This window comes from Myxocyprinus asiaticus, chromosome 24 (genome assembly GCF_019703515.2).
Source record: "Myxocyprinus asiaticus isolate MX2 ecotype Aquarium Trade chromosome 24, UBuf_Myxa_2, whole genome shotgun sequence".
NCBI classification, from domain to species: Eukaryota; Metazoa; Chordata; class Actinopteri; order Cypriniformes; family Catostomidae; genus Myxocyprinus; species Myxocyprinus asiaticus.
In genome coordinates, this window is record NC_059367.1 from 20,450,314 (window position 1) to 20,468,309 (window position 17,996).

Genomic DNA, 17,996 nt, shown 5'->3' on the forward strand with positions numbered 1-17,996 from the left:
AAACCAGCTAAGTCTAGCAAACCATTTTCTACTGATTTAAGATGTTTTTTCAAGCAGGGAGTGGCCTCAAAAAGTATTTGGACACTTAAGCTTACAAATGCATGAGTGTACTTCCATTAGATTACAAAATCTCAAAATTATTTTTAAGCAAGATATCACGACACACATTTCCAGAAAAACATTTAACTAAAATACGTTTTTTATGGTATAAATAAAAAATTATTTGCAAATACCACTTGTTTAGATACAATTAATTCATAAAGTGTAGCCTAAGTTCAAATGCTTTTGGGGCAACTGCATATCTTTCAGTCCACTCAAAGGGATAGTTCACCAAAAAAGGTTAACACTCTCATCATTTACTCACCCAAATGCCATCCCAGGTGTGTATGACTTTCTTTCTTCTGCAAAAAACAAACGAAGATTTTTAGAAGAATATCTCAGCTCTGTAGGTCCATACAATGTAAGTGAATGGTGGCTAGACCTTTGAAGTTCCAAAAAGGCAGCATAAAAGTAATCCATATGACTTTAATATATGTCTTTGATGCAAACAGATCAATATTTAGCGGAGATTTATAGTAAAAAAGGACTTAAATATTGATCTGTTTCTTACCCACACCTATCACAAAGTTCTGGTCACCATTCACTTGCATTGAACGGACCTACAGAGGATAGATACTCTTCTAAAAAAATGTGTTTGTGTTCAACAGAAGAGAGAAAGTCACACACATCTGGGATGGCATGAGGGTCAGTAAATGATGAGAGAATTTTCTTTTTTATGTGAACTATCCCTTTAACAAAGGAATGAGACTGTGAGAGAATGATTTGTGTCCCAGTATGCTTGTGTGTGCATAACAACATTGTCTGACCTTCAGAGTTCTGCCGTGAAGCTCCCTCTTTCATTTTGAAGGCTTGTTTTTGTCGGTTCCGGTCTGTGAAGCTCCAGCTCTTGGTCACTTTGCTTGGACTCTCTTTGACTCCCTCCTCTGCCTTAACGGTCTTGCTGTCCTTCCCCCCGGTGCGCTTAGAGGGGCTGGGACAGCCTTTCTCTTTAAAGCTGGGCTTGTGACTACAGTGGACACAATGAAACACAGAAAACAAACAAAAAAAGCAAAGGAAGCAAACCATTTATCCAGAGTCCACAAGTTTTTTCAGTGTGGGACCACTGACACAAACAATTTCTGAAACCATCAAGTGCAAGAGAAAGTACTCAGTAACTTAAAGATGAAATGTGTCATTTCTGTGCAAAATTGCAAAAATAATGACTGTTTCCTGAACACTCCCCCATCTTTCATTGGTTGATCAAACAGATAGTCCTTCCCCAAACCCATGCCATTAGTTAAGCAAATGTTGCTGTGTTGGCCACAGAGCCATATTTTAGGGAAATCAATCTCTGAACGGCTTACTTGTAGTCTTTGCATATTAAAATGGCACAATTACACACTTCATCTGTAAAAGAAAGACCACACCTCTTGTCGGAGGGAAAACATTAATTACAAAATGTGAAAAAACTAAAGACATGTTTACTGTATTTTCTTTTTATAAATATAGCACTGATTGCTTTTTATTGAGTAAAGTCTGTACGTTTAGTGTACAGCATTTATAAAAGTCCATGAATGAAGAACACATGGACATTTACTAATATGTAAACTATTCAATAGAAATGTCTAGTGGAAGTGTGTAACATCAGCACTTAAATTGACTTACATGAGCACAGATATGGATAATGGTTCTTCTCAGTCATGCAATGCAATCCACAACTTCTGGATGCAACAGCAAGCCCACATGCTGCCAGAGCTGACACTTTTGAACAACAAAGCAATGAAACACATGCATGTTGTCGGGCATGCTGAAAAAATACACAATCATTATTTTATACATAGGGTCCAACATTAGCTTTTTGCCACACCTGGCAATGGTAGGTAAACTGAGAAATGATACCAGCCTTCAATATTTCTTACCACTAGGAACATTTATTTGGCATTATTTTAATAAACAAATCCCTATGACAACGGATTATTTAGTTGTATTTTCATATACGATATGATCTTGTCTCCATCTCTAAATGACACTGCACCTGTCACAAATACCTGTTTTTTCATTTTATTCTTCATATTTTCATTTTGGTGGATTAATGTCTGGAATGTCTCATGTATGTGTAGCCACCTGGGAGTTCTGGAGAAAACAAAACTTCAGGCTTCCTAGATAAACCTCTAATAGTACATTTTTTGTTTTGCCATAACCCACTGAGGAAAAAAATTGTTAGAAGACGTGCGAGTTGTGAAAGATGTGTTCTTTAGTTTGGACCCTGATTATACACATTTACACAGACAAATTATTAAATGAAAAAGTGAGACACCCCAATAAAAAACAAGGCAGCTTGCAGAGGAGGACTGTATCATGGGATTGGGGTTTAAAGCTATGGAAAGTGCCTCCAGGTGCTAAGAGGGAAAGTTGATCCACAAGCAAAACTCTTTCACAAAGCTGCTTTTTTGGTTTGAACAAGACAATATTTTTATTTCATCAGCACACCTGAGCTGACGAGAGATTAAAATAATTCAAAATTAATAATACCTATACATATATGCACTATGCTGTATGTCTTAACATTTTTAGAAATAGTTTGCTTGAGTTGATGACAGTAAACACTGAAGGAATATATTCACAAACAGTGGCGTGCACAGACCTCAGCAGAGACAGGGGCGAAAGGATAAAAAAAATTATTATTTTTTTATTATTATTTATTTATTTTAAAGAGTAGCACTTATATACTGTATACTTAATTCTTTGCTTTTTGAGCATTTAAGCATTTTTCTTGTATTATAAACATATTTTTTTCTATTTTTGTTTTTTTTTTTACACTTTTTTCAGACATAATCTTTGATAATGCCATGTTTTTGACATCTGTCATAGTAAAACCATTGTATTTTTTAAGTATCTTTGAGTACTATGACAGAATCATAAAATATGGATATAATCATTAAGTCAATAATACCATGGTATTTTTCTGATAGTGATTAGTCTACTAGTATAAACAAAAACCAAACTGGGTTTGCCTGAATTAGAAATCTCCTTCAGTTAATGGCAGTATTCTATAAAAGACGTATTACATTTCTATCACTGAAAACAACGCGACCGCTCCTATTATAATTAATAAAGCTGTCTACACTCCAGGTGTGTCATGTGATGTCGGAAATGCGGTTGCAATCGAGCATTAATCTGTTGATGAACTTACAAACAGCGGACATTTTATCTGACCAGTGTTGGTTTGCATTGGTATATCAGCGTTGTTCTGTGAGTACACAGCCAAAATGCTAACTATATTTTTCATAAATAAACAAAAGCAATGCAAGCAATGTCATTTCTGGATTCTAAAGTATTTATTAAATTATTGTAGCATCAAAACTTAGTTCAAAGTATGTGAACATGTTGAAATGTAGGCTACATATTATTTATTATACATGTTGCCTGTTTGCAGGCAGAAAATAAATTAAGAAATTACTGTATGTTTGCTCTTGAGTCACTTAAATAACAATACATAAACATATTTTGGCATACTTTTGACGTTCCGTGCTGATAAAGAAATCATCAAAATAATGAATAACTACTCGCCTCAAAAACACAAAATTGGTGTTGTTTTAAAGACTTTGCAATGCATACAGGCAATAGGCTATAACCAACTCTTACCAGGTGCTTTTTAATTTACTGAGAAATTAGAAGTGTTCAGTTTCTGTAACTTATGAAAATGATTATTTACTGTACACAAACTGTCAAACATACCATCAAATCATAGTGCCGATCGGAAAGGTTGTAAATAGAAAGCAACACATTACTTCACTCACATATAAAATTAATATCAAGTAATGGCCTGAAGAAAAAAGCTTTTAGAGTGTACATGCTGTAAACAGATATGTTCTGTCACGTTTCGCTTGTAACTTGATGAAACACAAACAGAATAAAAAAACAGCTGATGTGACGTGACTTCAATGCTCTGGGGCAAATTCAAAATGACATTTTTGCTCCCTCAAAGGGCACTGCTGCGGGAGGGGATGCCACTCCAAACGAAAGTGAGAAAGTTAATGGGCCCTGCCCCTTCCACAAGATGAAGGGCATATTCATACAGTAATTCCGTGTTCCCTTTAGAGTACCCACTCTGAGCTCACCAGGGCTCTGCACCTCAGAGTGAGTAGGACATAGGGAGGATCACTTGCGACCCCGATCTGCTGTAGCTTGTGCTGTTAAAGGCACCTCCACTTAATTTTCTTTAATACGCACACGATTTACAAAGAAACCTCATAACACATTATTACTGTTATTGTGAGATTATTACGAGATTTTAATTTCATTTTATTTAACCATTTTAATTTAATTATTAAAATGTCTACTTTTTTCTGGACGACCAGAAGGGCACCTTTAGATTTGTGAATGAAATCTACTTGCACTTGTGCCCCTGCTGCCGCCGTTCTGTGCACGTCACAGTTCGGAAATGGGGGGAATCAAACTCAGGAAGGAACAAATCCTTCAGACAAATCCAAATGCTGGAGAGAGAAAGATATTGGCGTGCAGATGTTAGTTTCTGTGTGCAACGGTACCTATGGCTTCTCGGGCAGCACCCACACAGGTTATCTTTGTGTGAAATCTCACTACTGTGAATGTGGTTGGAGAAGGTCATGAGAGAGAAAAGATTATACAAGCAGTGATCAAAAATGGTTTATGCCATGTTCAAAATTTAAAAACTGTGTGACCTAAAATGAGAGATCCCACCAAAAAATGCACAAAATGTATGTTTCTAACACTGAATGAAATGAAGGAATACGTTTGTATGAGTCAAAGATTGCACTTGATTTTACAGGACTACAAGATCAGGTCTTTTACAGGGTAGATATGCTGCAAAATACCAAAAACATGTCAAGTGTGAACTTGTTCTTTCATTGGTATCATTGAAAAGTGAGTAAAATTTATTGGTTCACTATTTTCAAACTATAATAAATATATCTAAGTTGTGCAAGTAAGACTACTAACAGTGACTAATACATCACCCTGCAAAAAACATTTGCAAGTTCCGTAGTATAAAGTGCAAACAGGTTTTTTACAATGACTTCAAACAAAGCAGTATGGGCTGTTTTCTCATTTGAAGTACAATGATGGTGTTTTGACACTACGATTCCCAAGAAAAGGTGTAGTGGATGAGTTATTGATTGAGTTTTTTGGGAGTAGTCAAGTATCTATGGTAAAATCACTGACAACCAACCTTAGAATGGTGTCTGGTTGGGAATCCTTCCTTTAAAAGGAAAACAGAAAGCGAAAGTTACATGCAGTAGTACTGGTAACCATATGACCATTTGACATCAAGTAAAGGGATTGTTCACCCCAAAATTAAAATTCTCTCATCATTTACTCGCCCTCATGCCATCCCGGATGTGTATGACTTTCTTTCTTCAGCAGAACACAAATTAAGATTTTAAGAAGAATATCTCATCTCTTTTGGTCCATACAATGCAAGTGAATGGGTGACAAAATTTTGAAGCTCCAAAAATCACATAAGTCGTCATAAAAGTAATCCATAAGACCCCAGTGGTTAAATCCATGTCTTCAAAAGCAATAAGATAGGTGTAGGTGAGAAACAGATCAATATTTAAGTCCATTTGAACTATACATTTTCCTTCCTTCCCAATCAATCTACACTTTAACTTTCACATTCTTATTCTTGTGTTTTTGGTGATTCACATTCTTCATAAATACTGGGCAGGGAGAAGAATTTCTAACAAACATGGACTTAAATATTGATCTGTTTCTCATCCACACTTATCAAATCACTTCAGAAGATATGGATTTAACCACTGGAATCATATGGATTACTTTTATGCTGCTTTTATATGCTTTTTGGAGCATCAAAATGTTGGTATCAATTCATTTGCATTGTAAGGACATACAGAGCTGAGATACTCTTATAAAAATCTTAATCTGTGTTCTGCAGAAGAAAGAAAGTCATACACATCTAGGATGGCATGAGGGTGAATAAATGATGAGAGAATTTTCATTTTTGGGTGAACTAATTCTTTAAGACTAAGACTTAATAAGATTAAAGCATTCAGCAATGCAGACGTCTTGCCAAAAAAAAAAAAAAAAAAAGACACAATCTAGGGATGCACCGACATTAAAATTGTATGGTCAATATTGAACAGGTACAAAAGCTTTTTCAATCTTTATTAAATCAATCAAGCATCAATTATGGATAGCATACCAATATCTCAGAAGTCAAAATCTGCTGGTTTAAAAGCATTTTGAACGGTTTTCATCATCATGCTCCCTTTAGGTAAAGTGCCACTTTCACAACTGTCATGTCCATTTATGGCATTTTTTTCACATTAACTTGAGAATGAGAAATAATAAACATTTTAGGTGTGCCAACCCTTCTACATATTGTGGCTATTATTATTTCAGAATTGAGCATTTTAATTCACAGAGTTTTTACAAAGTGTGATACTAATTATTTATAAATCAACAATCTTTTCATATCTGCGTTTTCATGCTTATTACAGATATGCAGATTAATTTGGTCAATAATTGGCCGACAAATATCGGCAACCGATACATCGGTGCATCCCTAACACAATCATTTATTATACACATTAAAAATATGATTAATCATGACAGTATTTACAGTAAATAGATATTCAAATATAGTAGATGGACCAGACCTGAAACCAGATTTTCCCTTCAGGCTTCTTAAAATGTCCAGTTGATTTACAGGAGGGATGAGTCTTTAAGGACAAGCAGAAAAGATAATATGCTTTTTTAAACAATAGCACGTCAAACTACTATATATGCTGAAGAGAGATTTTACTTTGTGTTTTTGTTAATTAAAACAAACTGGAAAAAAATATTAAAGGTGGACTCAGTAACTTTTGTCTTTGTGTCGTCTTGGATTTACACTGACACCTAGCGGCTTGGATGCAGCATCATTTAAGATCAATAGTTTTCAGTTTCAGATGCCATTGTAGAAATTTAGCATTCACAGTCAGCCATGATTACTTCAATCAATGAGTGAAAGTGTCCAATAACAGGACGGTTACTGAGATTAAGCCAGCAGTGTTTGGCTGGTCATGTGATTCTAACATGGCAGCCCCCATGTGCGGACCCTCTCCATGTAGAGTAAAACAGCTTTTATAAGGTTACTGATATGACTCAAGTCTTCATTTTAATGTGAGTGGTCGTGATTTCCTACATATATTGCAAAATTAAAATTCATGTGTTTAGCAGTTAAACTTTTTAAATGAGGAACAAATTACTGAGTGCACCTTTAAATGTTACGTGCACTGTAAACGTAAAACGTCATGGTTACTTGCGAAACCTCCATTCCCTGATGGAGGGAATGAGATGTTGTGTCGATGTAGTGACACTAGGGGTCACTCTTGGGAGCCCGAGACACCTCTGGTCTTTGATAAAAGGCCAATGAAAATTGGCAAGCGGTATTTGCATGCCACTCCCCCAGACATACGGGTATAAAAGGAGCTGGTATGCAACCACTCATTCAGGTTTCATGCTGAGGAGCCGAGACATGGTCCAGCCATTTCAGCGGGTAGTCCCTCCTGCCACAACGTCTCATTCCCTCCATCAGGGAATGGAGGTTACGCAAGTAACCATGACATTCCCTATCTGTCACTCACTCGACGTTGTGTCGATGTAGTGACACTAGGGGTCCCTATACGAAACACCACAACTGGCTGAACTGTGTTACGTGAACTGGCGGTGTGTGACGGCCACTGTGTGCCTCGTAGCCAGCACACCAGGTCGACACGTAACCTCCCCCAACATAGTTATGAGTGTCGAACGGCTCTTTGGGGACAAGTCAACTTCCCAAAAGATAGAGACAGGCTAACCCAGTTGTGGCCTCTTTTCCCCTTCTTTTTTTCCACTCCCTAAAAAAGAAGGGGGATTATCCGACTGGGCCGCCAGGTCTAGTCGGGGGGTGTCCCTCCCAAGGGGAGGACACCGCGGAGACCACACCTTGCCCAAAGAGAGGGGGGGATATTTAAGTGGAAAAATATGTCACATGGTCTTGCCGACCATGTGGAGAGTCTTCAAGGTAGATCCTGCCCAACAGAGGAGGAGTTACTACAAACATGGAGACTGGGGCAGAGGGGCTCTGCCCAAGGAAGACGCAGTTTGCCAACAGGGAAACAAATTAGCGGAAGATATACATCGCATGGGGTTTGCCTTACAGGGAACCGCCACATGTGGAGCACCTACCCCAGAACAGGGCTCTTAGTTAGCACGTGCACTGGGCCGGCAGCGAGTCTCTCCGAAAACTCGACTGCCACAGGGCTCAGAGGAAGTCAACCAGGGAACATAGTTTGTGAACACTACTGGGAAATAATGGCGCACGTCTTCAGCTCAAAAGAGGTGGAAGGCGCTATGTGCAAGCGATACACCTGGCCGGCTATCCCGGGCTTATCCGCTTGTATTGCGTGCCACTACCTGGGATGAAACTGGTTCCACCCGGAGGTTGTAGAACCTTGCAAAGGTGTTGGGTGTTGCCCAGCCCACTGCTCTGCAAATGTCTGTTAGAGAGGCACCTCTGGCCAGGGCCCAGGAGGCCGCTACACCCCTGGTAGAATGGGCTCGTAGCCTTACCGGGGGCGGCATGTCCTGGGCATGATATGCCATAGCTATGGCATCAATGAGCCAGTGGGCGATCCTCTGCTTGGAGACAGTGCTTCCTTTCTGCTGTGCACCAAAGCAGACAAAGAGCTGCTCAGAGATTCTAAAGCTCTGCGTGCAATCCAAATAGATGCGTAAAGCACGCACCGGACACAACAACGATAGGAATTGGTCTGCCTCCTCCTGGGGCAGCGCTCGCAGGTTCACCACCTGATCCCTAAAAGGGGTCGTGGGAACCTTGGGCACATAGCCTGGTCGGGGTCTCAGGATCATATGAGAGTAGCCCGGACCGAACTCCAGGCATGTTTCGCTGACAGAGAATGCTTGCAGGTCTCCTACCCTCTTGATGGAAGTGAGCACAGTCAGGAGGGCAGTCTTCAAAGAGAGTGCCTTAAGCTCAGCTGACTGCAAAGGCTCAAAGGGGGCTCTCTGTAGACCCTGAAGAACTACAGAGAGGTCCCATGAGGGAACAAGGCACGGTCTGGAGGGATTCAGCCTCCTGGCGCCTCTCAGAAACCTGATGATCAGGTCGTGCTTCCCTAAGGACTTACCATGGTGTGCTGCTATGGCGGCAACGTACACCTTCAAGGTGGAAGGGGACAGCCGCCCTTCCAACCTCTCCTGCAGGAAGGAAAGCACTGATCCGACTGCGCATCTCTGGGGGTCTTCCCGACGGGAAGAAGACCACTTAGCGAACAGATGCCACTTAAAGGCATACAGGCGCCTCGTAGAGGGGGGCCCTAGCCTGAGTGATAGTGTCTACCACCGTGGGTGGTAGACCGCTTAGGTCTTCCGCGTCCCATCCAGGGGCCAGACATGGAGATTCCAGAGGTCTGGTCGTGGGTGCCTGATGGTGCCCCGTCCCTGAGAAAGAAGATCCTTCCTCAGGGGAATTCGCCGGGGGGGGCTGTCGCGAGGAGCGTGAGGTCCGAGAACCACATCTTGGTTGGCCAGTAGGGTGCTACCAGGATGACCTTCTCCTCGTCCTCCCTGACCTTGCACAGGGTCTGTGCAAGTAGGCTCACTGGGGGAAATGCATATTTGCGCAGCCCAGGGGGCCAGCTGTGTGCCAGTGCGTCTATGCCGAGGGGGGCCTCGGTCAGGGCGTACCAGAGCGGGCAGTGGGAGGATTATTGGGAGGCGAACAGGTGCACCTGTGCCTGTCCGAATCGACTCCAAATCAGCTGGAACACCGAGGGTGGAGTCTCTACTCTACCCTGAGGGTAACCTGCTGTGACAGCGTGTCCGCTGTAGTGTTGAGGTTGCCCGGGATGTGAGTGGCTCGCAGCAACTTGAAGTGCTGCTGACTCCAGAGGAGGAGACGACGGGTGAGTTGTGACATACAACGAGAGCGCAGACTGCCTTGGCGGTTCACATATGCTACCATTGCTGTGTTGTCTAACACGTGCTTGCCCTGGATCAACGGCCGAAACTCAGTCGCGGGCCCGTCCACAAGCCGGCAGCTGCGTGCCCGTTGCAAACAGCGCCCCAGCCCGTTTTGGAGGTGTCTGTCATGACCACGACGCACCTGGAGACCAGTTCTAGGGGAACACCTGCCCGTAGAAACGAGAGGTCAGTCCAGGGGCTGAAAAGACGGTGACAAACCAGTGTGATAACCATGCGATGTGTCCCGCGGCACCATGCCCATCTCGGGACTCGAGTCTGAAGCCAGTGCTGAAGCGGTCTCATATGCATCAACCCGAACGGGTTGGCCACCGTTGAGGATGCCACATGCCCCAGGAGCCTCTGAAAGTTTCAGTGGAACCGCTGTTTTCTGTTTGAATGCCTTCAAACAGGCCAGCACCGACTGTCCTCCTTCCTCATTTGTGAGGCGCACTGTCAAAGAGACTGAGTCCAACTCCAAACTGAGGAAAGAGATGCTCTGAACCGGGAGGAGCTTGCTCTTTTCCCAGTTGACCCGAAGCCCTAGTCGGCTGAGGTGTGAGAGCACCAAGCACACATGTCCTGAGAGTGAGCTAGGATTAGCCAATCATCGAGATAGTTGAGAACGCGAATGCCCACTTCCCTTAACGGGGCAAAGTCTGCCTCTGCGACTTTTGTGAAGACGTGAGGAGACAAGGACGGGCCAAAAGGGAGGACCTTGTACTGATACGCCTGACCCTCGAATGCAAACCGCAGGAAGGGTCTGTGTCGAGGTAGAATCGAAACGTGGAAGTATGCGTCCTTCAGGTCTACCGCCGCGAACCAATCTTGATGCCGGACGCTCACCAGAATGCGTTTTTGCATCAGCATCTTGAACGGGAATCTGTGTAAAGCCCGGTTCAGTACTCGCAGGTCCAAGATTGGCCGTAACCCACCGCCTTTTTCGGTGCGATGAAGTAGAGGCTGTAAAACCCCTTCTTCATCTCGGCCGGAGGGACAGGTTCTATCGCACCCTTCCGTAGGACGGTAGCGATCTCCGTGCGCAAGGTAGCAGCGTTTTCGTCCTTCACCAAGGTGAAGTGGATACCGCTGAACCTGGGCGGACGCCTGGCGAACTGAATCGCGTAGCCGAGTTGGATGGTCCAGACCAGCCATCACGACGGATTGGAAAGCGCAAGCCACGCGTCCAAGCTCCGCGCAAGGGGGACCACAGGGACAATGTCGTCGGATGTACCAGCAGGTGGGGCCTCGCGGCGGGGCGGAGCTCGAGGTGCCACACCATGTCGTGGCCATGCTGAGTCTAGGGACATCGAAGCACTTACCTGGCTCCTTGTGACCACCCCCGGAACAGCCTGGGATGGGGGAAGAAGAGGCCTGTCCTCGTGACCCGTGGAGACTGTCACATCGGGGGCGGATTTGTGCCACAGCTGGGCACTCAGGGGTGGGAGACCCAAACCTGCCAAATAGAGTGGTAGATGGTGGTCGCGATGATGGCCGTGCACACTGGATACGTGACCCAGGGAACAAGGAAACCGCTCTTGCTGAACTCTTGAGGACTGCAGCCACTTGGGCATGCAGCACAATTAAATGCAAAGGTAACAAAAAGATTCTCCTCCCGGCCTTCGACCGGGGGATGGAGAGGTCTGCTTACCAGCTCCAGAGCAGCAGGTTTCGTCGTCCCTGGGTCACCCGTCTCAAGGGCACTTTGAAGCCTTTCACGGGTGGCGTCTGCTTCCTGTGGTGGGCTCCACGCCAGGGCCAGGCCAAAGGGGCGGGCTACGGCGGAGCCGGTGCAGTCACCACAGGGGGACACCCTTGGCAATGAGCAGGCGGGGTGCGGGATATTGAGGAGCGCCGGGGCAGGATATGCTGGATAGCCTCCGTCTGCTGCTCCACCGTCAAGAACTGCTGGGCAAAGTCCTTGACGGTGTCACCGAATAGGCCAGCCTGGGAGATGGGGGCAGCAAGGAACCATGTCCTGTCGGCCTCACCCATCTCGACCAGGTTGAGCCAAAAGTGGCACTCCTGGACCACTAATGTGGACATCGTCTGCCCGAGAGACTGCGCCGTGACCTCCGTCGCTCGGAGAGCGAGGTCGGTCGCCGAGCGCAGTTCCTGCATCAATCCCGGGGTGGAACTACACTCGTGCAGTTCCTTTAGCGCCTTGGCGGACTTGCAGGAGGCTTCCACGTCCGACTGGATGAGCCCGCTCTCCGATGTTGCGCTCGAGAGCTCATCACTTTCGCGGGCTCCGAATAAGAGGTCGAACTCGCCATTAGACGAGCCAGCGGACGCATCCGGAAGCCCGATCGGGGCAGACGATCGTGCTGGGGAATGGGAGGTCTGCGGGGGAATACCCGGCGGAGGCGGTCCCATTGGGGTCCCCAAATCGCCCCCAGTGCTAGCTGCGCTGGCCTCATACCGTGGGTAAAAGGACCGAGGCGGGGAGCCTCTGGGGTGGCTTGCTTTCTTACGAAGGCGAGCCGCGACCGCATCATTGCCATGGACATGTCCTCGCAATGAGTACATGACCATCCACGAACGCTGTCTCCACGTGAGCAGTGCCCAGACACGAAAGACAGTGATCCTGACCGTCAGAAGGCGAGAGATAACGAGCGCAACCAGGAATAACACACAAAGGAAAGGCATCTTTAAAAAGACGCATCTTTAAAAAGACATTCCGTGTGTGCCGATCTTTTAGAGAAATATACTCTTTTAGAGAAATATACTCTTATTTCTGCCGAAGCGCCCAGGGGCATTCTCTGCAGTGCACCAGTGCAGAGGAGGGAGAAGCCGCTGAAATGCGCCGTCAGATCCAGCAGAGGTGAATGAACAGTCGTGGGAATTCAGCTCAGTGAGCATGACCGTTTGGCTCCGAAGAGAAAATCTGAATGAGTGGTTGCATACCAGCTCCTTTTATACTCGTATGTTGGGGAGTGGCATACAAATACCACTTGCCAATTTTCAATGGCCTTTTATCAAAGACCAGAAGTGTCTCGGGCTCCCAAGAGTGACCCCTAGTGTCACTACATCGACACAACGTCGAGTGAGTGACAGATAGGGAACCAGTATACTAACAAACCAATTAAAAATATCTACAGTTGCAACTCTGTACAGAGGCAGACTGACTTTAGTGTACCGGATGAATGATTTCATCTTGTAAAAGTAAATTTGGCAGCAGTGCAGGTCTGAAAGGCCATTTCTGAGAAAATGTGCCCTTGCAAGCCGGAGCTGTGGGTGGACTTTTGATACTGGCACATTGAGCAGTCCACAGAGTAATGCTCCAATAGCTAGGTGCAAACACGGCTTATATGTGATGTTGTTTTACTTCAGAAATGGAACTACTTTGAAAAAGCAAACAAAGCTTTAAAGAAAGGTAGACAGAGATCATATAGCACATGTAGCATAATCAGCAGAAAAAGAAAAATCATACAGGTTTCGAATGACATGAGCATATATTATAAGCCTACCTGTACATTGGGACTGAAACAGTCTGCTCATAAAAGTCCCATGTCGACAGTAGGTCTGTTCGTGCGAGGTTTGTGGCATAAAATCTCCAAGCAGCCTGACGGGAAAATACAAAAATACAAAATTTTCACTGAAATTGCAAACAAAACCTCTAAAGTAAAAACATTACTGTATGCAGCAACTGTGAACATGTCTGGCCATATAATTCATAGAAAAGATCCACAGATCAGTCAGAGGAAGAGTGTGTATTAACTTATCCATATTTGAGTTTTGTGGCTTTTAATCAGTGTCTTAGCTTTGGAGGCATCTATAAAGTAAACGTAAAGTAAACGTTTACAAAATTAACATTTAGCAGATATACACATTAAAAATGGACAGTTTGTCCAATAACTGTCCAAAAGCATTGATGACTCGTCATGCACTACACAGATTTTGTCAAATCAAATGCTCTCTAGAATGAGAATGTAGATTCCCCTCCCTCTAATACCATCTGAAACCTAGTAGCAAGTAGTAAATCATGGTTTATGGCTGTGATATAACTAAAGTCAACTGGCTATTTAAAATAAAGGAATACAAGTGATTTTTTGGGGGTCTTTAAAGGTGAATCTGAAGTTAACATTTTTAACATCAGCTAAGTTAAAAAGTCTTAGCAAGTCCATGTATAGACAACAAACAGGCCTAAAATGTTGATTTACTCAAAAAGGTCATTTAGGGCTGCTGACATGTCTCTGGTGTGAGTTATGGTTATGTGTCTGACCTGGATAAGGCCTGCAGCAGGGTTACGACGCTTCTCAAAATGTTTCTGTCTGTGCTGCTCTTGAACCTTAAGAGCAAAACCTGAACCCAGGATACCCTGCAACAGAGAAAACGAGAGCAGATGCAAATATTCAAATGCACCTGTCATCGAGCCATTTTCTTAACAACCATTAACATGTCTCAAGTCATGGGTATCTCAAGGCATTGGGGGGGGTTTTGCCCAAGACCAGCGTGTTGCTTCTGTTTAAATAGAACTCACTGCAGGAAGAGCAAAAAATGCTACACCAATCAAACTGAAGGTGGCAGCAATCAAACGTCCATTCCATGTGACAGGATACTTGTCCCCATAACCAATAGTTGTAAGAGTGATCTAGAGAAAAGAAACATTTTCAAGATGTTAAAGGGATAGTTCACCCAAAAATGAAAATTCTCATGTTTTTCTTCATGTTGTTCCAAATATGACTTTCTTTGTTCTACGGAAAACAAAAGGAGAAGTTAGGCAGAATGGCAGTCTCAGTCACCATTTACTTTCATTATGGAAAAAAGATGCAATGAAAGTGAATGGTGACTGAGGTTAAACTTCTGTCTTACATCTTTTATGTTAATCAAGTCATTTTTATTTTTATAGCGCTTTTCTCATCACACATCGTTTCAAAGCAGCTTTACAGAAGATTATGCTGTAACAGATCTCACTAAATTCACCAAAAAAATATTATATATTATTCATTTACTTACCCTCATGCTATTCCAGATGTGTATGACTGTCTTTCTTCTGCAGAACACAAACGAACATTTCTAGAAGAATATTCCAGCTCTGTAGGTCCATACAATGTAAGTGAATGGTGGCCATATATATTTAAGTCCTTTTTTTACTATAAATTCTCCTGCTTGCCCAGTAGGTGGCGATATGCACAAATAATGAGAATCAACAAAAAAAAAAAAAAAAAGAAAATGTGAAAGTGGAGATTAATAGTAAAAAAGGACTTAAGTTTCTCACCCAGACCTATTATATTGCTTCTGAAGATATGGATTTAGCCAGGCTTATGGATTACTTTTATGGTGTCTTTATGTGCTTTTGGACCTTAAAAGTTTTGGTACCCATTCACGCATTGTGAGGACCAACAGAGCTGAGATATTCTTCTAAAAATCTTAATTTGTGTTCAGCAACAGAAAGAAAGTCATACACAGCTGGGATAGCATGAGGGTGAAAAACGATGAGAGAATTTTCATTTTTGGGTGAACAAAGTCCTCATTGACCAGTTTAAATTAAAACCGTGATTGAAAATCATGCTTTAAAAATTGTTTGTCTTTAGGCAAGAAGAAAAATATAGGTTATATAAGTTTGGTACAATATGATGGTGAGTAAATTAATTTATAGTCATATTAAAACAATATAACAATTAATGAAGTTGTGATAACCCTAGGTTGGTATTGCAAAGGTTACAGTTAAATCTCAAGTCTAACCTCATTGTGTCCTTGACCATGAATAGCCAAAGACCACTTAATGAAATAATGACTCTGTAATTAGTGTTCTTTAAGTCACTTATGAAAGAAAGTATCAGCAAAATAACAACTATCAAGGACCCCAAGAGGAGCTGACAGGTCTTTAATGGCATTAGTCCATTTTGTGAAATGGATCTCTTAACACTGATTGAACAGCATCCCATTTCAGTGTGCCATATCATCTCATTTCATCTGTTTAGATTCAGGCTGCAGGCCACTGTCGATTTAAGATTGTAGCACCTACCAACCCCCACCAGAGGGCGTCTGCATAGGTCTCGAACATCGCTGCATTGTCATCCTTCTCCACTGAATACACCAAGAAAGATGCCAGAATAAGACACAGGAATCCAATATACCATGCAGTAATGAGTTCCTGCGTTTTGGAGTAAAAAAAATAAAAAAATAAAATAAAATAAAAAAAGATAAGAAAATTAAGAATATGTGCTATTTGTAATGAAGTCTCCTGATCAAAACAACATAAACAACAGCCCTATGCCAATATCATTGCATGCCACTGGAGATTAGATGTGCAGACTAGATGAAATTAAAATGAAACTCTTGTGGCTTTTAGTCCATGTAATTTATCTGTGAGGTCACAAAGTTACCTACTGTAGATCCAGTTGAAGTCAGAAGTTTATATACACTTAGGTAGAAGTCATTAAAACTCATTTTTTTTAAACCACTCCACAGATTGAATAATAGCAAACTATAGCTTTGGCAAGTCGTTTAGGACAACTACTTTGTACATGACACGAGTAATTTTTCTAAAAATAATTTACAGACAGATAGTTTCACTTTTAATTAACTATATCACAATTCCAGTGGGTCAGAAGTTTACATACACTAAGTTAACTGTGCCTTTAAGCAGCTTGGACAATTCCAGAAAATGATGTCAAGCCTTTAGACAATTAGCCAATTATCTTCTGAAAGGAGGTGTACTGAATTGGAGGTGTACCTGTGGATGTATTTTAAGACCTACCTTCAAACTCAGTGCTTCTTTCCTTGACATCATGGGAAAATCAAAAGAAATCAGCCAAGACCTCAGAAAAAAAAAAATTGTGGATCACCACAAGTCTGGTTCATCCTTGGGAGCAATTACCAAATGCCTGAAGGTACCACGTTCATCTGTACAAACAATAGTACGCAAGTATAAACACCATGGGACCATGCAGCCATCATACCACTCAGGACGGAGACGCATTCTGTCTCCTAGAGATGAACATAGTTTGGTGCGAAAAGTGCAAATCAATACCAGAACAACAGCAAAGGACCTTGTGAAGATGATGGAGGAAACAGGTAGACATGTATCTATATCCACAGTAAAACGAGTCCTATATTGAAATAACCTGAAAGGCTACTCGGTAAGGAAGAAGCCACTGCTCCAAAACTGCCATAAAAAGCCAGACTACAGTTTGCAAGTGCACATGGGGATGAAGATCTTACTTTTTGGAGAAATGTCCTCTGGTCTAATGAATCAAAAATGTAACTGTTTGGCCATAATGACCATTGTTATGTTTGGAGGAAAAAGGGTGAGGCTTGCAAGCCGAAGAACACCATCCCAACCGTGAAGCATGGGGGTGTGGCAGCATTATGTTGTGGAGGTGCTTTGCTGCAGGAGGGACTGGTGCACTTCACAAAATAGATGACATCATGAGGAAGGAAAATTATGTGGATATATTGAAGCAACATCTCAAGATATCAGCCAGGAAGTTAAAGCTCGGTCACAAATGGTTCTTCCAAATGACCCCAAGCATACCTCCAAAGTTGTGGCAAAATGGCTTAAAGCCAACAAAGTTAAGGTATTGGAGTGGCCATCACAAAGCTCTGACCTCAATCCAAAAGAACATTTATGGACAGAACTGAAAAAGCATGTGCAAGCAAGGAGGCCTACAAACCTGACTCAGTTACACCAGTTCTGTCTGGAGGAATGGGCCAAAATTCCAGCAACTTATTGTGAGAAGCTTGTGGAAGGTTACCCAAAACATTTGACCCAAGTTAAACAATTTATAGGTAATACTACCAAATACTAACAAGTGTATGTAAACTTCTGACCCAAGAAATAAAATAAATAAAAGCTGAAATAAATCATTCTCTCAACTATTATTTTGACATTTCACATTCTTAAAATAAAGTAGTGATCCTAACTGACCTTAGACAGGGAATGCTTTCTATCATTAAATGTCAGGAATTGTGAAAAACTGAGTTTAAATGTATTTGGTTAAGGT

At 42.6% G+C, this 17,996-nt stretch overlaps 1 protein-coding gene across 1 annotated transcript in view; it reads right to left on the reverse strand.

Annotated features, from left to right (window-relative positions):
- The window catches only part of LOC127414972 (potassium voltage-gated channel subfamily KQT member 2-like), a 46,504-nt gene that overhangs the window by 14,787 nt on the left and 13,721 nt on the right, over nucleotides 1-17,996 (reverse strand). The window contains exons 5-11 of the mRNA XM_051653396.1: nucleotides 16,016-16,144; nucleotides 14,528-14,638; nucleotides 14,270-14,365; nucleotides 13,515-13,609; nucleotides 6,699-6,761; nucleotides 5,249-5,278; nucleotides 867-1,066 (exon numbers count right to left, since the gene is read on the reverse strand). Of these exons, the coding sequence (XP_051509356.1) occupies nucleotides 867-1,066; nucleotides 5,249-5,278; nucleotides 6,699-6,761; nucleotides 13,515-13,609; nucleotides 14,270-14,365; nucleotides 14,528-14,638; nucleotides 16,016-16,144 (724 nt within the window). The remainder of the gene's footprint in view (nucleotides 1-866; nucleotides 1,067-5,248; nucleotides 5,279-6,698; nucleotides 6,762-13,514; nucleotides 13,610-14,269; nucleotides 14,366-14,527; nucleotides 14,639-16,015; nucleotides 16,145-17,996) is intronic.